General features: G+C 46.1%; 1 protein-coding gene across 3 annotated transcripts in view; it reads left to right on the forward strand.

Annotated features, from left to right (window-relative positions):
• Positions 1-18,029, forward strand: part of LOC139267396 (uncharacterized) — a 277,107-nt gene that overhangs the window by 202,559 nt on the left and 56,519 nt on the right. For all 3 annotated transcript variants that reach the window (XM_070885663.1, XM_070885664.1, XM_070885665.1), the window contains 2 exons: positions 647-814; positions 12,777-12,929. In XM_070885663.1, the coding sequence (XP_070741764.1) occupies positions 647-814; positions 12,777-12,929 (321 nt within the window). The remainder of the gene's footprint in view (positions 1-646; positions 815-12,776; positions 12,930-18,029) is intronic.

Raw genomic sequence — 18,029 nt, forward strand, 5'->3', positions numbered from 1 at the left:
TTCCTGCTCTTGCCTTGTCTCTTGGTCACCCATTCACTATCTGTCCTAACCCTTACCTGCGGTGTGACCAACTCACTAAATGTGCTATCCACAACATTCTCAGCATCGCGCATGCTCCAGAGTGAGTCCATCCGCAGTTCCATGCGGTCTGTCAGGAGCTGCAGCTGGACACATTTCCTGCACACATAGTAGTCAGGGACACTGGAAGTGTTCCTGATATCCTACATAGCACTGGAGGAGCATGACGCGGGTCCGAGCTCTCCTGCCATGACTTAACCCTTAAATTAATTTACTTACTAAAATTTACTTAAACACCAAACAGCTACTTAGTAGTTCGCTGCCAATTAAACCAATCTAAATGTCAGTCTAAAAGAGAGTTATACTTACCAGTCGAACAGCCAACCACTTACCAGCTTGGCTATGACGGTGCCTCTCGATTTCGCACCCCTCTATCTTTGTCTGCCGCTGGTTGGGCTGGTCTCTGGGCCTCCGTCTCCTACTCTCACACTCCTTAGTTAGCCATGGATAGTGGCTAACTAATGAGTTGATTTCCTCATCCCTGATACCTCTTTTGTTCTTGATGGATATATATGTTGCAGAATGTCAAAGTTAACAAATGTCTGTGTTTCTGTTCCTTTTTTCTCAGTTGGCTGATCTCAGTCATGAGATAATTATAGAGATCACAGCCCTCCGAGCAAAGCTGACTAACCTGGAGGAAGAGAATGCGAGACTGAAAGACGAGATCAGGAAAGAAGTGAGACAGGAATATGATATGTTGGTCAGACACCTGTTTGCTTCCTGCTTTGCATTAAAGGTGTGTATGTAGGCATCAATATTAAAATATCCATCTATTTGCATGTTCTTATCTCGGCTACAGCATCCAAAGTGTACATTGAATAAACTTCTAATTCAGCAGAGAATAGAGGGATTTAGATTTAGGGGTCAGGAAAAAAATCAGATCAGGTCCTGAACTTATTCTTACATTCTTCTGCTAGCTAAGAAAAGAGAGAGTAGAGAATTACATTTAGATGTATTGCACATAAACAGGCCATTTGGCCAAACTGGTCTATGCTGGTGTTTATGCTCCACAGGAGCCTCTGCCCACCCTACTTCATCTACCTATCAGCATATCCTTCTGTTCCTTTCTCCCTCGTGTACTTATCCAGCTTCGCCTTAAAGGCATCTATTTGAATTGCCTCAACTACTCCCTGTGTTGATTGTGCATTTCCAGTACATTTTATGAATGTCAGTGTGCTTTCTGATCATTGGAAAAGCAGTTGGGATACACCATTGGCGAGTATACCAGGTCTATATTATCAGTATTAGCTTTTTAATCCTTTCTTTGTTAGAAGTAACATGGGCGAAAGTTCCTCGGGTCATTAAATGTTAGCAACACTGTGCATGCAAAGGGACGATCGCTGAAGGTTATTTCTAGTAAAACTATAAACTTAGAATGCTTATGCATTGTAAACTTAGGAAACACGTCAACATATTGCTACTGAAATCACAGAGCAGTTTCAAATCATCTTGTTGAGCTGCGAAATTACTGACATTCAGTTTTAAACCCACTGCATGCATTATAAGCGGAACATTTCATGTCCGTCAAAGATCTTTAGTAAATCTGCAGGACAACATACCTCACTTGTGAATGTGTAAAGTTGTGAGTTAAATGGGTTAGCTTCTCTTATAAGGTACGTTCCGCTCCCCCGCCTGTGATATATTCTTACAACATCACTAACGAACACACTCTACAAGATGGCTCTTAACAGAAACTGTCATCATGTGACCTTGCCACATGACCATTTTATTATTTACATCAGTAGTTGCATTACATCGGTAGTTCACTAGGTGGAGCAGTAGTCCACTAGAGGAGCTCTATTACACTTCTCCCTCCTTATTGAAGAAGTAATCATTACAAAATAATCATTATACAGAACTTGCATGGTTATACACAACAAAAGATATGAACTTATTTTTTCATATTTACAAATCAAATTTAACCACAGGTTTTCCGTCTTGAAGAGGATGCCTTCGCTCTCGAACAGAACTTTCCAAACTTGTTATAGAACTTAGACTCATTCTAGTCTGAGCCTGCAGTGAATTTTTCTCCAAGGGCAACCCTTGATCTACATTTTGACTCGCTACAACTTCTGACTGTTTGTCTGCCTGATTCGGACTCAGACTTAAATTCTGACTTTCTCTTGGACTTTCTAGTACATTTGATGTAGGATTTGCTGCTGGTACTCTACTTGTAACAAGACTATCTGACTCATCAGAAATAATCAAATCATTCCAACTTTCAACTTCCACATCTGTAGGTAAAATATGATCTATGTGAACAAATCTAACCTTTCCATGATCAAACATCTTGACCAAGGAAAGGGCCACATATCTTCACTACTCTTCCCGGTAACTACTTTAACCATTTATGGTGGTGGTTCTTCAATCTAACCTTCTGATTCAATTTCACACTTCTCTATCTTACTCTACCTCTATCATGACTTTATTTCTGTCTTGATTGTTTCTCTTCTACTGACTGTGCCAAGTTTGGCTTGAACAATGAGAACCTGGTTCATGGCTGTCATTTGAGAAACAACTCTGCTGGTGTTCTACCAGTATTTGTATGAGGAGTATTACGATAAGTAATCAGAAAATGTAATAGTTTATGATCCAACGACAATTGCCGTTTCCTTGGATTTGGATCCAACATTTGGTTGATGAAGGCATGTTTTACATGTTGTACTGTGTGCTCTGCTGCACCATTTGAAGCTGGGTGGTATGGTGGAACCTTGATATGTTTCACACCATATCTGCTCATGAACTGTGCAAATTCTTCGAAACAAAATTGCGGCCCATTATCAGACACAATTTCTTCTGGGAGGCCATATAAAGAAAACAATCTTAGAAAATTGTCTAGTGTTTTACTTGTTGTTATTTTCCACATTGGAAACACCTCTACCCACTTTGAATGACTATCCATCACAATGAACAATTGTTGCCCTTCTAGCTCAGCAAAATCTATATGTAACCTTTGTAACCCTGGGAGGCAATTTCCATTGCTGTAATGGTATGATGGTGCTTTCTTGCTTACCAATTGACATGTTTTACACTGATTAACAATGTATTCTATGGGGTAGAAATTATGGCCTGCCAGAAACCTGGCGCACCTACCATTTTTAAAGTGTTTTTACGACCATGCTGGATGAGGTGGCTTCTTTCGCAAAATTTAGCTCTTTGTCATTTTTTTTCAGGCGGACCGGAGGTTGGTCATAATGGGGGCAGATGTGGGGCGGTAAGCAGAAGATCGACAATAGGAGGGGCGGAAGTGGAGGCGGGTCCGAGTCTCCGCCGCTGTCATTCATCAGCGGAGCGGTGATGATGTCATGATGCGTGTGCGTCACCATGGCTCTCTCCTTCACTTAAAGGGGAGAGCCTTCGTCATTTTAAAACTTCAGTCCACTGGGCTACCAGGGAGGATATTGGCCGGGCTAGAGGCCTGGCACCCAAGAGGGGGTGTCAGGCTGCCTGTTGGCGGCCCGGCCAAACCCGGGGCCTACCTTTTGGCCCAACCTGGCAGTCGGCCGACAAAAAAAAACATAGTGGCCATGGCAGTACGCTTTCCCCTTGAATAACTGCCGCACTGCCATGTCTCACACACTGAAAGCAAGGTGCACTGACAGAAAAAACTGCATTCGACCCCAAATCGGCAACCATTCAACTCCGCCGCGTGGCCGCTGCTTTCCAACAGTAAGAGGCCTTTTCGGGAGGCTGAATTTCGGCCCTTATATGTTTATCTAAATCTGGCCACTATAAGTAACTGCGTGCAAAACTCTTGGTCAAGCACATTCCCAGGTGCTGGTCATGAAGATCTCCTACCAATTTGGATCTGAACTTATTTGGGATAACCAATCTTGCACCCCACATGATACAATCTTTATCCACTGATAATTCATTCCTACGAACAAAGTATGGATGAATATCTTTCTGATACCTGGTTGGCCCAGCCATTTGCTATGTAATCATTCTCCTTTGACGTAACTGGGTCATGTTTGGTTGCTCTACCAATCTCTTCAGCAGTGACTGGCAGTTTATGAAAACTAGAACACTTCATCCCTATTGAGTGTAACTTGTGATGGTGATGGCAACCTAGACATAGCATCAACACTACTGTGATCAGTTGATCATCAGTACTCAATGTCATATGTATATGCTGACAAAATCAAAGCCCATCTCTGCATTCTGGCTGCAGCTAAGGTTGGAACTGGGGACTTTGGATGGAGGATTACTGTCAGGGATTTATGGTCCGTGACAATGTAAACTTACAACCATACATTTGTGGAACTTCTTGACCCCAAAAATCAATGCCAAAGCTTTCCTTTTTATCTGCGCATAGTTACGCTCACTGGCACTGAGAGTGTGTGAAGCAAAAGCAATTGGTCTCTCCTTCCCACTAACTAGTACATGAGAGATCACATGCTAGCTTGATCTCCTTAGATACGTCATAGTGAACTAACATGGTATTCTCTACCAACTGGCTTTTACACTCCTTGAATGCTCTGTCGCATTTTTCTGACCACTTCCAATGAACCAGTTTTTTCAACAGCTCATTCACTGGATATAACACTGTAGGCAAATTTAATAGGAATTTCCCATAATAGTTCAAAGACTCAAAAATGATCGAAGTTCAGTGACATTCTTGGGAGTGCGTGCATTTCTGATTGCATCCAGCTTTCCCGTGGTTGAATGTAAACCACCTTTGTCTACTCTGTGCCCTAAGTATTCCACTGAGTTTTGAAATAACTCACAGATGCGCGTAGTCACTCATACGTTGTGCTTCGCTACCTGTTTGAGCACTTCATTCAACAAGTTAATATGGATTTACCTGTTTGGTGCTGAAATTAGTATGTCATCTAAATAACATACTACCCCTTCAATGTCTTGCAGAATCTGGTTCATCACCCCTTGGAATATGGCGGGGACGGAAGACACTCTAAATGGTAGCCTATTAAACTGATATAGGCCTAGATGAGTATTTATAGTCAAGCATGACTTGGACTCCTCATCTAGCTCAAGTTGTAAGTAGGCATTTGTAAGATCTAACTTTGAGAAGATCCGGCCACCTGTCAGCGTTGTGAACAAATCTTCTACATTTGGCAATGTATTATCCTCTAGAACTTGGTTTACGGTTACTTTATAATCACCACACAACCTTAACTTATCATCTGACTTAGGTACAACAACAATGGTGTAGCCCAATTACTTGGATCTACGTTAGCGATAATGTTCTCAGTTTCTAGTCTTTTGAGTTCTTGCTCAACTTTCTCCTTGAGTGCATATGGTACAGGACATGGCTTGCAGTAAACTGGTCTTGCGTCCTTCTGCACTCTGACACTCGCCTTGAAGTCTTGGATTGGACTGTCTGTTTCATGGAACATCTTCGGATACTGCTTGATGACGTCATCTTTTGATACAAATTTCGTTTCCATGCGAAAAATCTCATTCCAGTCCAGCTTCAATGATCCCAACCAATTTCTACCTATTAAAGCAGGCTTGTCTCCTATCACTACTATGAGAGGCAAGCTCTGAAACTGATCCTTGTATGTCACCATTATAGTGATATGTCCTACAACAGGGATTTTCTCTCCAGAGTAGCCTTGCAGCTCTATCTTTGATTTCTCCAGTTGAAAATCACGCAACTTGTTGAGATATACTGATTCCGGTACCATGCTCACAGATGCACCTGTGTCAATTTCCATGGGTATCCTGGTTCCTGCAATGTCTACTTGGATGACGATAATTTGCGAATTGCTGTTAGATACCCTCGTGATCCTGATGGTGTGAAACTCCAGAACCTCCTTGTCCTATTGCTTCAATGTTATGTAGTGTCTGGCGATTTCTACTTATAGCCTTGAACATCGGTTTACTCTTCAGTCGGCACACCTTCGCAAGATGCCCAGTTTTCTTGCAGTACAAATACTCTGCCTTCACATATTATCTGAATGGTGACAGATTAGTAAAAGGGGATTTGAGTATAGGAGCAGGGAGGTCTTACTGCAGTTGTACAGGGCCTTCGTGAGACCACACCTTGAATATTGTGATCAGTTTTGGTCTCCTTCTTGCTATTGAGGGAGTGCAGCGAAGGTTCACCAGACTGATTCTCGGGATGACAGGACTGATATATGAAGAAAGACTGGATCGACTAGGCTTATATTCACTGGAGGGGATCTCATAGAAATATATAAACTTCTGACAGGATTGGACAGGTTAGATGCAGGAAGAATGTTCCTGATGTTGGGGAAGGCCAGAACCAGGGGTCACAGTCTAAGGATAAGGGGTAAGCCATTTAGGACCGAGATGAGGAGAAACTTCTTCACTCAGAGAATTGTGAACCTGTGAAATTCTCTACCACAGAAAGTTGTTGAGGCCAGTTTGTTAGATATATTCAAAATGGAGTTAGATATGGCCCTTATGGCTAAAGAGATCAAGGGGTATGGAGAGAAAGCAGGAATGGGGTACTGAAGTTGCATGATCATATTGAATGGTGGTGCAGGCTCGAAGGGCCAAATGGCCTACTCCTGCACCTACTTTCTATGTTTCTATGGACAGCTTTGAGCATGGTGTTGTCCCAGGCACTGATAACAAGACTTTAATGTACTGTTACTGTGGCCAGTTGCTGAGGCCTTGGGGCCCAACTGCCTTTTACTTTTAACCTGCAGCCGATTCACCTGGATTGTCTGACAACTGGAAATGGCGTGAAATTCTCGGGGAGTATTGGTCGGCCATAAACATCGACATAAGCAGTCTGTTCGAGTTGTCAACAATTTTCTGCTGATTGCTTCATTTTTCATCCCACAAACAGCGGTCATGCAATGCTCAGTTCTGAAAGTTTCCAGAATGACCGTGAATGTGTCATCTTGTAACGACTATAAGTATGTAACTGTAACTCATGCATACTGTACCTGTACCCTTGTAATGCACACCCTGACCACAGGGACTGAGCTCCTCAACTGGGCTTCCAGGTATAAAAGGGGAGGTCCCACCCAGGGTCAACATTCTTCAGGCCTGGAAATAAAGTGAAGGTCACAGAGTGACCATGTCTGATATATCCATGCCTCGTGTGAGTTTGTAACAAGGTGCAGCGACGAGAATCGGGAATCACCGAACCACGAGGATGGCCACCGGTGGCACAGAGGAACGCTACTGTGTGGGTGAGGACTGGGACGACTTTGTGGAAAGACTCCAGCAGAGCTTTGTGTGAAAGGACTGGCTGGAAGAGGCAGCGGCTGACAAGCGGAGGGCGCATCTACTGACCAGCTGTGGTCCACAGATGTATGCGCTAATGAAAGACCTGCTCGCACCCCAAAAGCCAGCGGACAAGTCCTTCGAAGAGCTCAGCCAGCTGATCAGTGAGCATCTCAAGCCGGCAAGTAGCGTACACATGGCCCGGCACCGATTCCACTCTCACCGGCATCGGGAGGGTCAAAACATCTCGGATTTCGTGGCGGAACTGCGGCGTTTGGCCAGTCTCTAAGTTCTCCGATGCCTGCAGAGGGGAGATGTTAAGGGACTTTTTCATCGAGGGCATTAATCATGCCGGCATTTTCAGGAAGCTCATAAAGACTAAGGATTTGACTTTAGAAGGGGCGGCGTTGATAGCTCAGACCTTTATGGCAGGGGAAGAAGAGACCAAGCTAATCTACGCACACTGCCCTGGTTTTAAAGTTGTGTTGAACCAGGGAACCAATGTTATAAAAATGACACAGAACCCCACAGGCAGGCAAGGGCAATTCGACACCGTCCAGGCAGCAACTAGTTCCAGTAGCTCCAGGGTGGGCTTGCAACAGGGACAATGGAAAGGGGATTGGCAATTCACGCCTTCACGAGGAACAATGCATCCTGTGATGGGACAATTAACACCCTCCATCAGAGTGCTTAGAAACAGCCAAAAGGGCCATCAGAGAGAAATGCCTGGGAATAGTCCTTTTGTTAACAGCAATCTCAGCTCATGTTGGAGATGTGGGAGCAGAAATACTGCAAAAATCTGCAGGTTCCAACTTTACACCTGTAGGATTTGTAATGTCAAGGGACACCTGGCCAGGATGTGCAAAAAAGCAGTAGCGAGGCTAGTCTGCGAGACAGAGGAACCAGACGAGGGGTCTGAAATGCAGGATAAGGCCTAGGGAACAACCATGGATGCTGAAGTTCAGAGAGTTCATGTGGCCGATGTCCACAGCTCATACACCAAAACGCCACCCATGATGATGAAAGTCTTACATGGAGCTGGATACCGGAGCTAGCCAGTCCCTCATGAGAACCCAACAATTTGAGAGACTATGGCCACACAGAGCTAGCAGGCCCAAATTGGAACGCATTGAGACGCAGCTATGTACATACACCAAAGAGATCATCCCAGTGCTGGGCAGTGCAAACTTGGTGGTAACGCATAATGGATCACAGAACCAGCTGCCATTCTGGATTGTTCCGGGAAATGGCCCCGCGCTCTTGGGGAGGAGTTGGCTAGCTGAGATGAATTGGAAATGGGGGGATGTGCACACCATTTCATCCGTGGAGCGAAGTTCATGCTCGCAGGTATTACAAAAATTCGAGTCACTCTTTCAACCCGGTGTCGGAACGTTGAAGGGCACCAAAGTAGTGATACACATCACTCCGGACGCCAGACCAGTGCACCACAAAACCAGAGCGGTGCCGTACGTGATGCGTGAGAAAATTGAAAGTGAACTGGACAGGCTGCTCAGAGAGGGCATAATTTAGCCCGTTGAATTCAGCGACTGGGCAAGTCCCATCGTTCCCGTCCTCAAAGCAGATGGCTCGGTTAGGATTTGTGGCGACTACAAAACCACCATCAACCGAGTGTCGCTGCAAGACCAATACCCGCTCCCGAGAGCGGAGGACCTTTTTGCCACGCTGGCAGGTGGTAAGCTGTTCACGAAGCTGGATCTCACTTCGGCCTACATGACTCAGGAACTGGCTGAAGAATCCAAGTTTCTGACCACCATCACAACATACAAAGGATTATTTGCTTACAATAGGTGCCCATTTGGCATTCGTTCGGTAGCGGCTATCTTTCAGTGAAACATGGAAAGCTTGCTCAAGTCCATCCCTGGAACGATCGTGTTCCAAGACGACATTCTTATAATAGGTCGAGACACTGAGGAACACCTCCGCAACCTGGAGGAGGTGCTACGCCGATTGGAACAGGTAAGCCTGCGGCTGAAAAAGGCCATGTGCGTGTTTTTGGCCCCAGAGATCAAGTTCCTGCGCAGGAGGGTTGCCGCAGATGGGATCCGGCCCACTGAATCAAAAACGGAGGCGATTCGCCGGGCGCCCAGGCCCGGCAACACGTCGGAGTTGCGATCATTCATGGGACTCTTGAACTACTTTGGGAACTTCCTGCCGAACTTAAGCACATTGTTGGAGTCGTTACACATGCTCCTCCGTAAAGGTTGTGAATGGGGGAATTGTCAAGAACGGGCTTTCAATAAGGCGAGGAACCTGCTGTGTTCCAACAAACTGTTGAATTTGTATGACCCCTGTAAAAAACTGGTTTTAACATGCGATGCGTCATCCTACGGGGTTGGGTGTGTTTTGAAGCAGGGTAACAATGACGGCCGACTCCAACCGGTGGCTTACGCCTCCAGGTCGCTCTCCCAGGCAGAGCGTGGATACGGCATGGTCGAGAAGGAGGCACTCGCGTGTGTGTACGGTGTGAAAAAGATGCACGGTAGACGGTTCGAGCTAGAGACGGACCACAAGCCGTTAACATCCCTGTTGTCCGACAGCAAGGCTGTCAACGCTAATGCGTCAGCTCGCATACAGCACTGGGCCCTCACGCTGGCTGCGTATGACTACACCATACGGCACTGGCCAGGCACCAAAAATTGCGCTGGCGCGCTCAGCAAGCTCCCACTGGCCATCACCGAGGAGGCGTCGGAGCAGAGCGCCGAGATGGTCATGGCCGTTGAGGCTTTTGACACTGCGAGCTCCCCCATCACAGCCTGACAGATCAAACTCTGGACCAACGGGGACCCCCTCCTATCCATGATGAAGAAATGTGTCCTGACTGGGGATTGGGCGCACGCACACAGGGCGTGCCCCGAGGAAGTCAGGCCGTTTCAGAGACGGATGGATGAACTCTCCGTCCAAGCCGACTGCCTGTTATGGGGCAGCTGGGTAGTCATGCCCCAGAAAGGAAAGGAAGCGTTCATCAGGGAACTCCACAGCGAGCACCCTGGCACCGTGTTAATGAAGGCCATTACCCAGTCACACGCGTGGTGGCCGGGGATTGACTCAGACCTGGAACACTTGGTTCGCAGGTGCACGACGTGTGCCCAGCTGGGCAATGCCTCCAGGGAGGCCCCACTCAGCCTGTGGCCCTGGCCCACCAGGCCATGGTCACGTATTCATGTGGACTATGCGGGCCCGTTCATGGGAAGAATGTTCCTGATCATTGTCGATGCATACTCGAAGTGGATCGAGTGCATCATATTGAACTCGTGCACGACATTCATAACTGTGGAGAGTCTGCGTACGGTTTTCGCGACCCACAGCTTGCTGGACATCCTGGTCAGCGATAATGGCCTGTGTTTTACCAGCCATGAATTCCAGGAGTTTATGTCGAGCAATGGGATCAAGCACGTCCGGACAGCGCCGTTCAAGCCGGCCTCCAATGGCCAGGCGGAACGGGCGGTCCAAGTCATAAAGCAGGGCATGCTACGCATCCAAGGACCCTCCCTTCAGTACCGCCTATCGCGCCTCCTGCTGGCCTACAGGTCCCGGCCGCACTCGCTCACGGGAGTCCCGCCAGCGGAACTCCTCATGAAACGCACATTCAAGACGTGGCTGTCCCTCATTCACCCAGACCTGGCAGACATTGTTGAAGGCAAGCACCAGTCCCAAACCAAGCTCCATGATCGAGGCTCAAGAGGGAGGTGTATAGAAATAGATGACCCGGTATTTGTTCTTAACCATGCTTTGGGACCCAAATGGCTTGAGGGCACCGTAATTGGAAAAGAAGGAAACAGGATCATGGTGGTCAGACTAAACAATGGGCAGATATGCCGCAAACACTTGGACCAAGTAAAGACAAGGTTCAGTGCAGACACGGAGGAACCAGAAGAAGAGCATGATGAGATAGCACCCACATCACTGCCAGCGCACGAGCAACAAAGACAGCCCTCAGCATGCACAGTCCCTGCGGCCAGGCCGGAATCACCTCAAGTGACAGAGACGCGTGCTGAGGCTCAGCCACCAGAGGCATAACTGCGGCGCTCCACGAGAGAACGCCGACCACCCGATAGACTTAAAGACCTAAGGGGGGAGGTGATGTCATGTATTTCACCACCTTGCAATAACTATAAGTATGTAACTGTAACTCATGCATACTGTACCTGTACCCTTGTAATGCACACCCTGACCACAGGGAGTGAGCTCCTCACCTGGGCTTCCAGGTATAAAAGGGGGGGTCCCACCCAGGATCAACACTCTTTAGTCCTGGGAATAACGTAAAGGTCACAGAGTGACCGTGTCTGATATATCCATGCCTCGTGTGAGTTTGTAACAAGGTGCAGAGACACCACAGAATGGATAGCTTTTTAAAGCTACAATGTACTCACTGATACACTCATCAGTTAATTGATTTTATTTTCCAAAACAATAATTTTCAGGGGCTCAGGACTGTAGTGCTGTTCTAACTTGGTTAGAATCTCTGTCAGTGGTGCGTTCTTTGGCTTGACGGGAACAAGCAAATGTTTCAGGGTTTCATACACCTCTGGGCCCTGCTTCAGTCAAGAAAATAGCCCGTTTTCTTTCTAAAACCACCAGGTTTCGGTTTTCATCATCGGGGACTTCGACGATACTATTCGCTGTGAAAAACATTTCTAGCCACTCCACATATGCTCCAAAGCTCTCTCGGTCATGATAGAACTCACCCAAGTGCATTATTATTCCCATCTGGACTCTGGCAACATCGACAGTTCAGCCAAGTGTGCTTGAAATTGACCTTAGATTTATAGCTGTTCTGTAAACAAAGAACCCCTCTGTTGGTTGGTGACAACAACTGAGGGGTGGAAGTTGGAGAAGGTACGTATTTACCTCTGCGATGATGTCATCGCGGCGCCACATCACCACAGCTTTCCCGTTCACTTAAAGGGGAGAGCCTCCGTGCTTTTTAAACTTCGGTTCAGCCAGGCCAGTAGCCTGACACCCAGTAGAACCCGGGGGGGGGGGCATGATTGTCAGGCCGACCTTTCAGTCGGCCGACCAAAGGAAACATGGCGGCAGTGGCAATGCACCCTCCCCTTTAAGGGAAGCCGCACGGCCGCTGCAAAAGGCCTCAGCCTCACTGGACCACCGGGGAAAAGATTGTTTTGGCACTGCCGGGCAGGCCAAAGATTTTCCGAGGGGAATGTCGACGTCGCGGGATTAGATCGGCTGTGCGCGTGGTGATGATGTGCTTAACACCGATTGGCAGCAGAGGAGCGGTGGGCGGGGGGGAGGGGAGTGGGATCAGGGCACTGCCGGGAAAATTCAGGAAGGCAATTGGGCTAGCAGCGGCCAGTCCACCAAAAGTCCATGGCCACTCCACTCCGCAGCGTGGCCGCCGATTTGCGGTGGTAACATGCCTTAAGGAAAGAGGCAATTTCGGCCCCCAAATGTCTGTAATACCAATTAAATCTACAGTGACTAGTGTGATGTTGGATGGATAAATGCTTTCACTGCTTCTGTAACCGCCACTCTTGACATATTCATAACAACAGGAAAAACTGGATGAATACCACATTAACATGAACAAAACAGCCTGCAAACTGATCAGTGAAGTGAGAAGAAACGGGGTGGAAAACATGATTATCCTCAAGAGGAAGATCGGCTCCGCAAAGAATGATGACACTTTAAAAGAGAACCTGGCACGGGTAAGCAAGTCCGTTAACTCTTTAGTTTTACCAGAGGAAAAACTCTTTGACGTGTTACTCTGACTCTTGACCTTGGTTCAGCTTCAACAGGCTGAAAACTGTTGTGAAACTACTGACTGTGGCTTCTTTCCATCTCTGTGGCTTTGAATCAGAGCTCCTGTCATAATGTTATGAGAATCTAAGGTCAGAATATTCTGGCGGGGGTGGGTGGGGGAATCGGTGGCAGGTCGGGTGAGAAAATGTTGTTTTCCACAGCGGGTCAGGACCCGGCTATCAACCCACCGCCATGCGCCTTTCCCAACGTCGGGTCTGTCAGCGCTTTGCAGCAGCGGGGATACAATTAAACTCATTATTGTTAACAGATCATTAAGAATACATTTTACCTTGCCTTTTCTCTAACTGCTCGCCCACGGAGACCACACTGCTTGGGGATCACGTCTGTTAAGCTGAGGCAGGAGTTGAATGGCCATCGAATCAACTAATTACTTAACAGCTTGAAATGTGCTATAAAAGCTCCCACTTCACAGCTGTTCACTTTCCAAGCGCCGAAGCTGTTGCTTACTCCATTTGGAACACAGATTGAGCTTTATGCAGGCTGCAAGTGTTTGTAGTAAAGTCTCTATCTAGTGTCACCTCATTGGAACAACCTCTCTCGCCATTGACAGCTTGCTTCTGTCATCTCATCAGCATGGGTACCATTTATACTGCTCAGCTTGGTCCCCAGAATCTGACCATGATCATCCCCAACACCAGCAGAACCAGGCACACCAGCAGCACCAACAACAACACCAACCTTCTCTGCAATCACCTGATGCTGCACAGGACACACAGCATCAGCACCTGACCACATTGCTGCCCGTGAAGCCAGGGATGACCTCACAATGGCCAGATTTACTTCACTTGATGCTGTACACCCTGGTTGCCACATGATGCAACAGGTTGGCACCACCCCACACCAACACCATAAATAATCCCTACAAGGTCCAAGCCATTCCTTTCACACTCACCACCATTGCGAGGGGTACCGTTATGTCTCACCATTGACTGCAACTCATTAAGCCACTTGCAAAGGTGCACACAAATCTGTCCAAGAACGGAAAGTGTTGAAAATAAAGGTTTCAATGTTTGACAGCACATAAACAGAAACTGTATATGAACATTGGATAAAACACCCAAGTGGCTACCCTTGTGTGTTGTTAGTTGATATGATTGCACTCGGATGAGGGTGAGTGTGAGGGGTGACTTGTGAGCTGGGGATGTGATAATGTAGATAGAGAGGAAAGAGAGGGATGGATGGAGGTGCAAAGTAAGTTAGTGTGAGTAAGGATATGCAGGAGTAGGGTAGGAAAGGCAGAGTGATGAGGATGTGATGAGAGGCACAGCAGGATGAGGTTGAGTATGGCCTTTGCAGTAATGTTTCACGATCTACTGAGATCATTGAAAGGGTTGTGCTACTGCACTCAGGTCCTCCAGACCATATCCCTACTTGTGCCCTCCTCTGCAATGTACAACCAGGCTGTTTAGGTCTCCTGGAGAGGTCTCTTCTGCCGATCGGAAGGGAAGAAGACATTCCTGTGTGCTGTGACTCCCTCCATAAGCATATGGAGGGAGTCATGGGAGAGCCTGGGTGCAGTCCTACACCTCTGTGCAGTCATTGTTAGTGTTTGCAGCACCTCAGTGCTGTAGAACACTGACAGCACAACTGTCAAAATAAATTTGCCATAGTCGCTTTATGAAACCACTTCTAATTGGTCCGAAAAATGCGCTGGATGGGCTTAACGAGCTCAATCAATATAAAATCACTTCACAGAGCAGAATGGACCCAGTAGCGGGGTTGGGACCCACCACTGGCATCGCCCGTCAAGGTAAGTAAAATCGTGGCAGTAAAGAACTCAAATGTTGTGTGCACATGTAAGTATATATATAGAAACATAGAAACATGGAAAATAGGTGCAGGAGTAGGCCATTCGGCCCTTCTAGCCTGCACCGCCATTCAATGAGTTACTGGCTGAACATGCAACTTCAGTACCCCATTCCTGCTTTCTCGCCATACCCCTTGATCCCCCTAGTAGTAAGGACTTCATCTAACTCCTTTTTGAATATATTTAGTGAATTGGCCTCAACAACTTTCTGTGGTAGAGAATTCCACAGGTTCACCACTCTCTGGGTGAAGAAGTTTCTCCTCATCTTGGTCCTAAATGGCTTACCCCTTATCCTTAGACTGTGACCCCGGTTCTGGACTTCCCCAACATTGGGAACATTCTTCCTGCATCTAACCTGTCTGAACCCATCAGAATTTTAAACGTTTCTATGAGGTCCCTCCCCTCTCATTCTTCTGAACTCCAGTGAATACAAGCCCAGTTGATCCAGTCTTTCTTGATAGGTCAGTCCCGCCATCTCGGGAATCAGTCTGGTGAACCTTCGCTGCACTCCCTCAATAGCAAGAATGTCTTCCTCAAGTTAGGAGACCAAAACTGTACACAATACTCCAGGTGTGGCCTCACCAAGGCCCTGTACAACTGTAGCAACACCTCCTGCCCCTGTACTCAAATCCCCTCGCTATGAAGGCCAACATGCCATTTGCTTTCTTAACCGCCTGCTGTACCTGCATGCCAACCTTCAATGACTGATGTACCATGACACCCAAGTCTCGTTGCACCTCCCCTTTTCCTAATCTGATTTATGATTTAGCTTTGTGCCAAAGCTTTCTCTAATGTACTAAAACCTATGATGATTGAATAACCTCTTCTTCATCATATAGTCCCATCTTGTAGATTTTGTTTTCAGAGATTCTTTTGTTAATCTCTGAGGTATTGTTTTCAAAGTATAACCTATTCATCAATTTTAATGTGTTTCAATGAACTGAATTTCTGGAGAGATCCTCTTTCTGTTTCAGCTCGTTTCTTTTAAATAATAACTTTGTGGACAATTATTACAATAGACAGAACTCCAAGTCCACTAAGGATTTAATAAATGAATAATTTGAAGATTAGGATTTATAAACGTTTTACATTTCAGCTATTAAATTATAACAAAATCAGACCAGATGACATAAATTAGGAAATTTGACAAGACTTTTTATGGGTTGCCATTGTTAACACTCATTTCCTTTGGAGCTTATTTGTTTATGAACTTTAACCTTCCTGGAATTTACATTTCTAACACAGAACTTTGATCTCACTTTCTCCGACTTAGAACATAAGAACATAAGAAATAGGAAGGCCCCTCGAGCCTGCTCCGCCATTCAATAAGATCATGGCTGATCTGATCATGGACTCAGCTCCACTTGCTGCCCTCTCCCCATAACCCTTTACTCCCTTATCGCTCAAAAATCTGTCTATCTCCGCCTTAAATATATTCAATGACCCAGCCTCCACAGCTCTCTGGGGCAGAGAATTCCATAGATTTACAACCCTCTGAGAGAAGAAATTCCTCCTCACCTCAGTTTGAAATGGGCTGCCCCTTATTCTAAAATTATGCCCCCTAGTGCTAGTCTCCCCCATCAGTGGAAACATCCTCTCTGCACCCACCTTGTCTAGCCCCCTCATAATCTTAAACGTTTCGATAAGATCACCTCTCATTCTTCTGAATTCCAATGAGTAGAGGCCCAACCTGCTCAACCTCTCCTCATAAGTCAACCCACTCATCTCCGGAATCAACCTAGTGAACCTTCTTTGAATTGCCTCCAAAGCAAGTATATCCTTCCTTAAATATGGAGACCAAAACTGTATGCAGCACTCCAGGTGTGGCCTCATCAATACCCTATACAGTTGTAGCAGGACTTCTCTGCTTTTATACTCTCTCCCCCTTGCAATAAAGGCCAACATTCCATTTGCCTTCCTGATTACTTGCTGTACCTGCATACTAATTTTTTGTGTTTCATGCACAAAGACACCCAGGTCCCTCTGTACTGCAGCACTTTGCAATTTTTTCCCATTTAAATTATAATTTGCTTTTCTATTTTTTCTGCCAAAGTGGATAACCTCACAATTTCCCACATTCTACTCCATCTGCCAAATTTTTGCCAACTCACTTAGCCTGTCTATATCCCTTTGCAGATTTTTTGTGTCCTCCTCACATTTTTTTTCCCACCCATTTTTGTATCATCAGCAAATTTGGCAACATTACACTCGGTCCCTTCATCTAAGTCATTAATATACATTGTAAATAGTTGAGGACCCAGCTCCGATCCCTGCGGCACCCCGCTAGTTACTGTTTGCCAATTTATCCCCCCAACCCCGTGAACTTTTGCCTGGTGCAGTAACCTTTTTTGTGGCACCTTATCGAATGCCTTCTGGAAATCCAAATACACCACATCCATCCCTTATCCATTCTGCTTGTTACTTCCTTAAAGAACTCCAGCAAATTTGTCAAACATGATTTCCCTTTCATAAAACCATGCTGACTCTGCTAAATTGAATTATGCTTTTCCAAATGTCCCGCTACTGCTTTTTTAATAATGGACTCCAGCATTTTTCCAATGACAGACTGGTCTATAGTTTCCTGCTATTTGTCTGCCTCCTTTTTTAAATAGGGGCATTACATTTGCGGTTTTCCAATCCGCTGGGACTACCCCAGAATCCAGGGAATTTTGGTAGATCACAACCAATGCATCCACTATCTCCGCAGCCACTTCTTTTAAGATCCTAGGATGTAAGCCATCAGGTCCAGGGGACGTGTCTGCCTTTAGTCCCATTATTTTACCGAGTACTACTTCTTTAGTGATAGTGATTGAATTAAATTCCTCCCTCTCTATAGCCCCTTGATTATCCACTATCAGGATGTTTTTAGTGTCTTCTATCGTGAAGACCGATACAAAATATTTGTTCAACGTCTCTGGCATTTCCCTGTCTCCATTGTTAATTCCCCAGTCTCATCCTCTAGGGGACCAACATTTACTTTAGCCACTCTTTTCCTTTTTTAAGTACCTGTAGAAACTCTTACTATCAGTTTTTATATTTCTTGCTAGTTTATCCTCATTATCTTCCCTCTCTATCATTTTTTTAGTCGTTCTTTGCTGGCTTGTAGAAGTTTCCCAATCCTCTGGCCTCCCACTAGTCTTGGCCACCTTGTATGCCCTTGTTTTCAATTTGATACCAT

This window comes from Pristiophorus japonicus, chromosome 7, assembly GCF_044704955.1.
Source record: "Pristiophorus japonicus isolate sPriJap1 chromosome 7, sPriJap1.hap1, whole genome shotgun sequence".
NCBI lineage: Eukaryota > Metazoa > Chordata > Chondrichthyes > Pristiophoridae > Pristiophorus > Pristiophorus japonicus.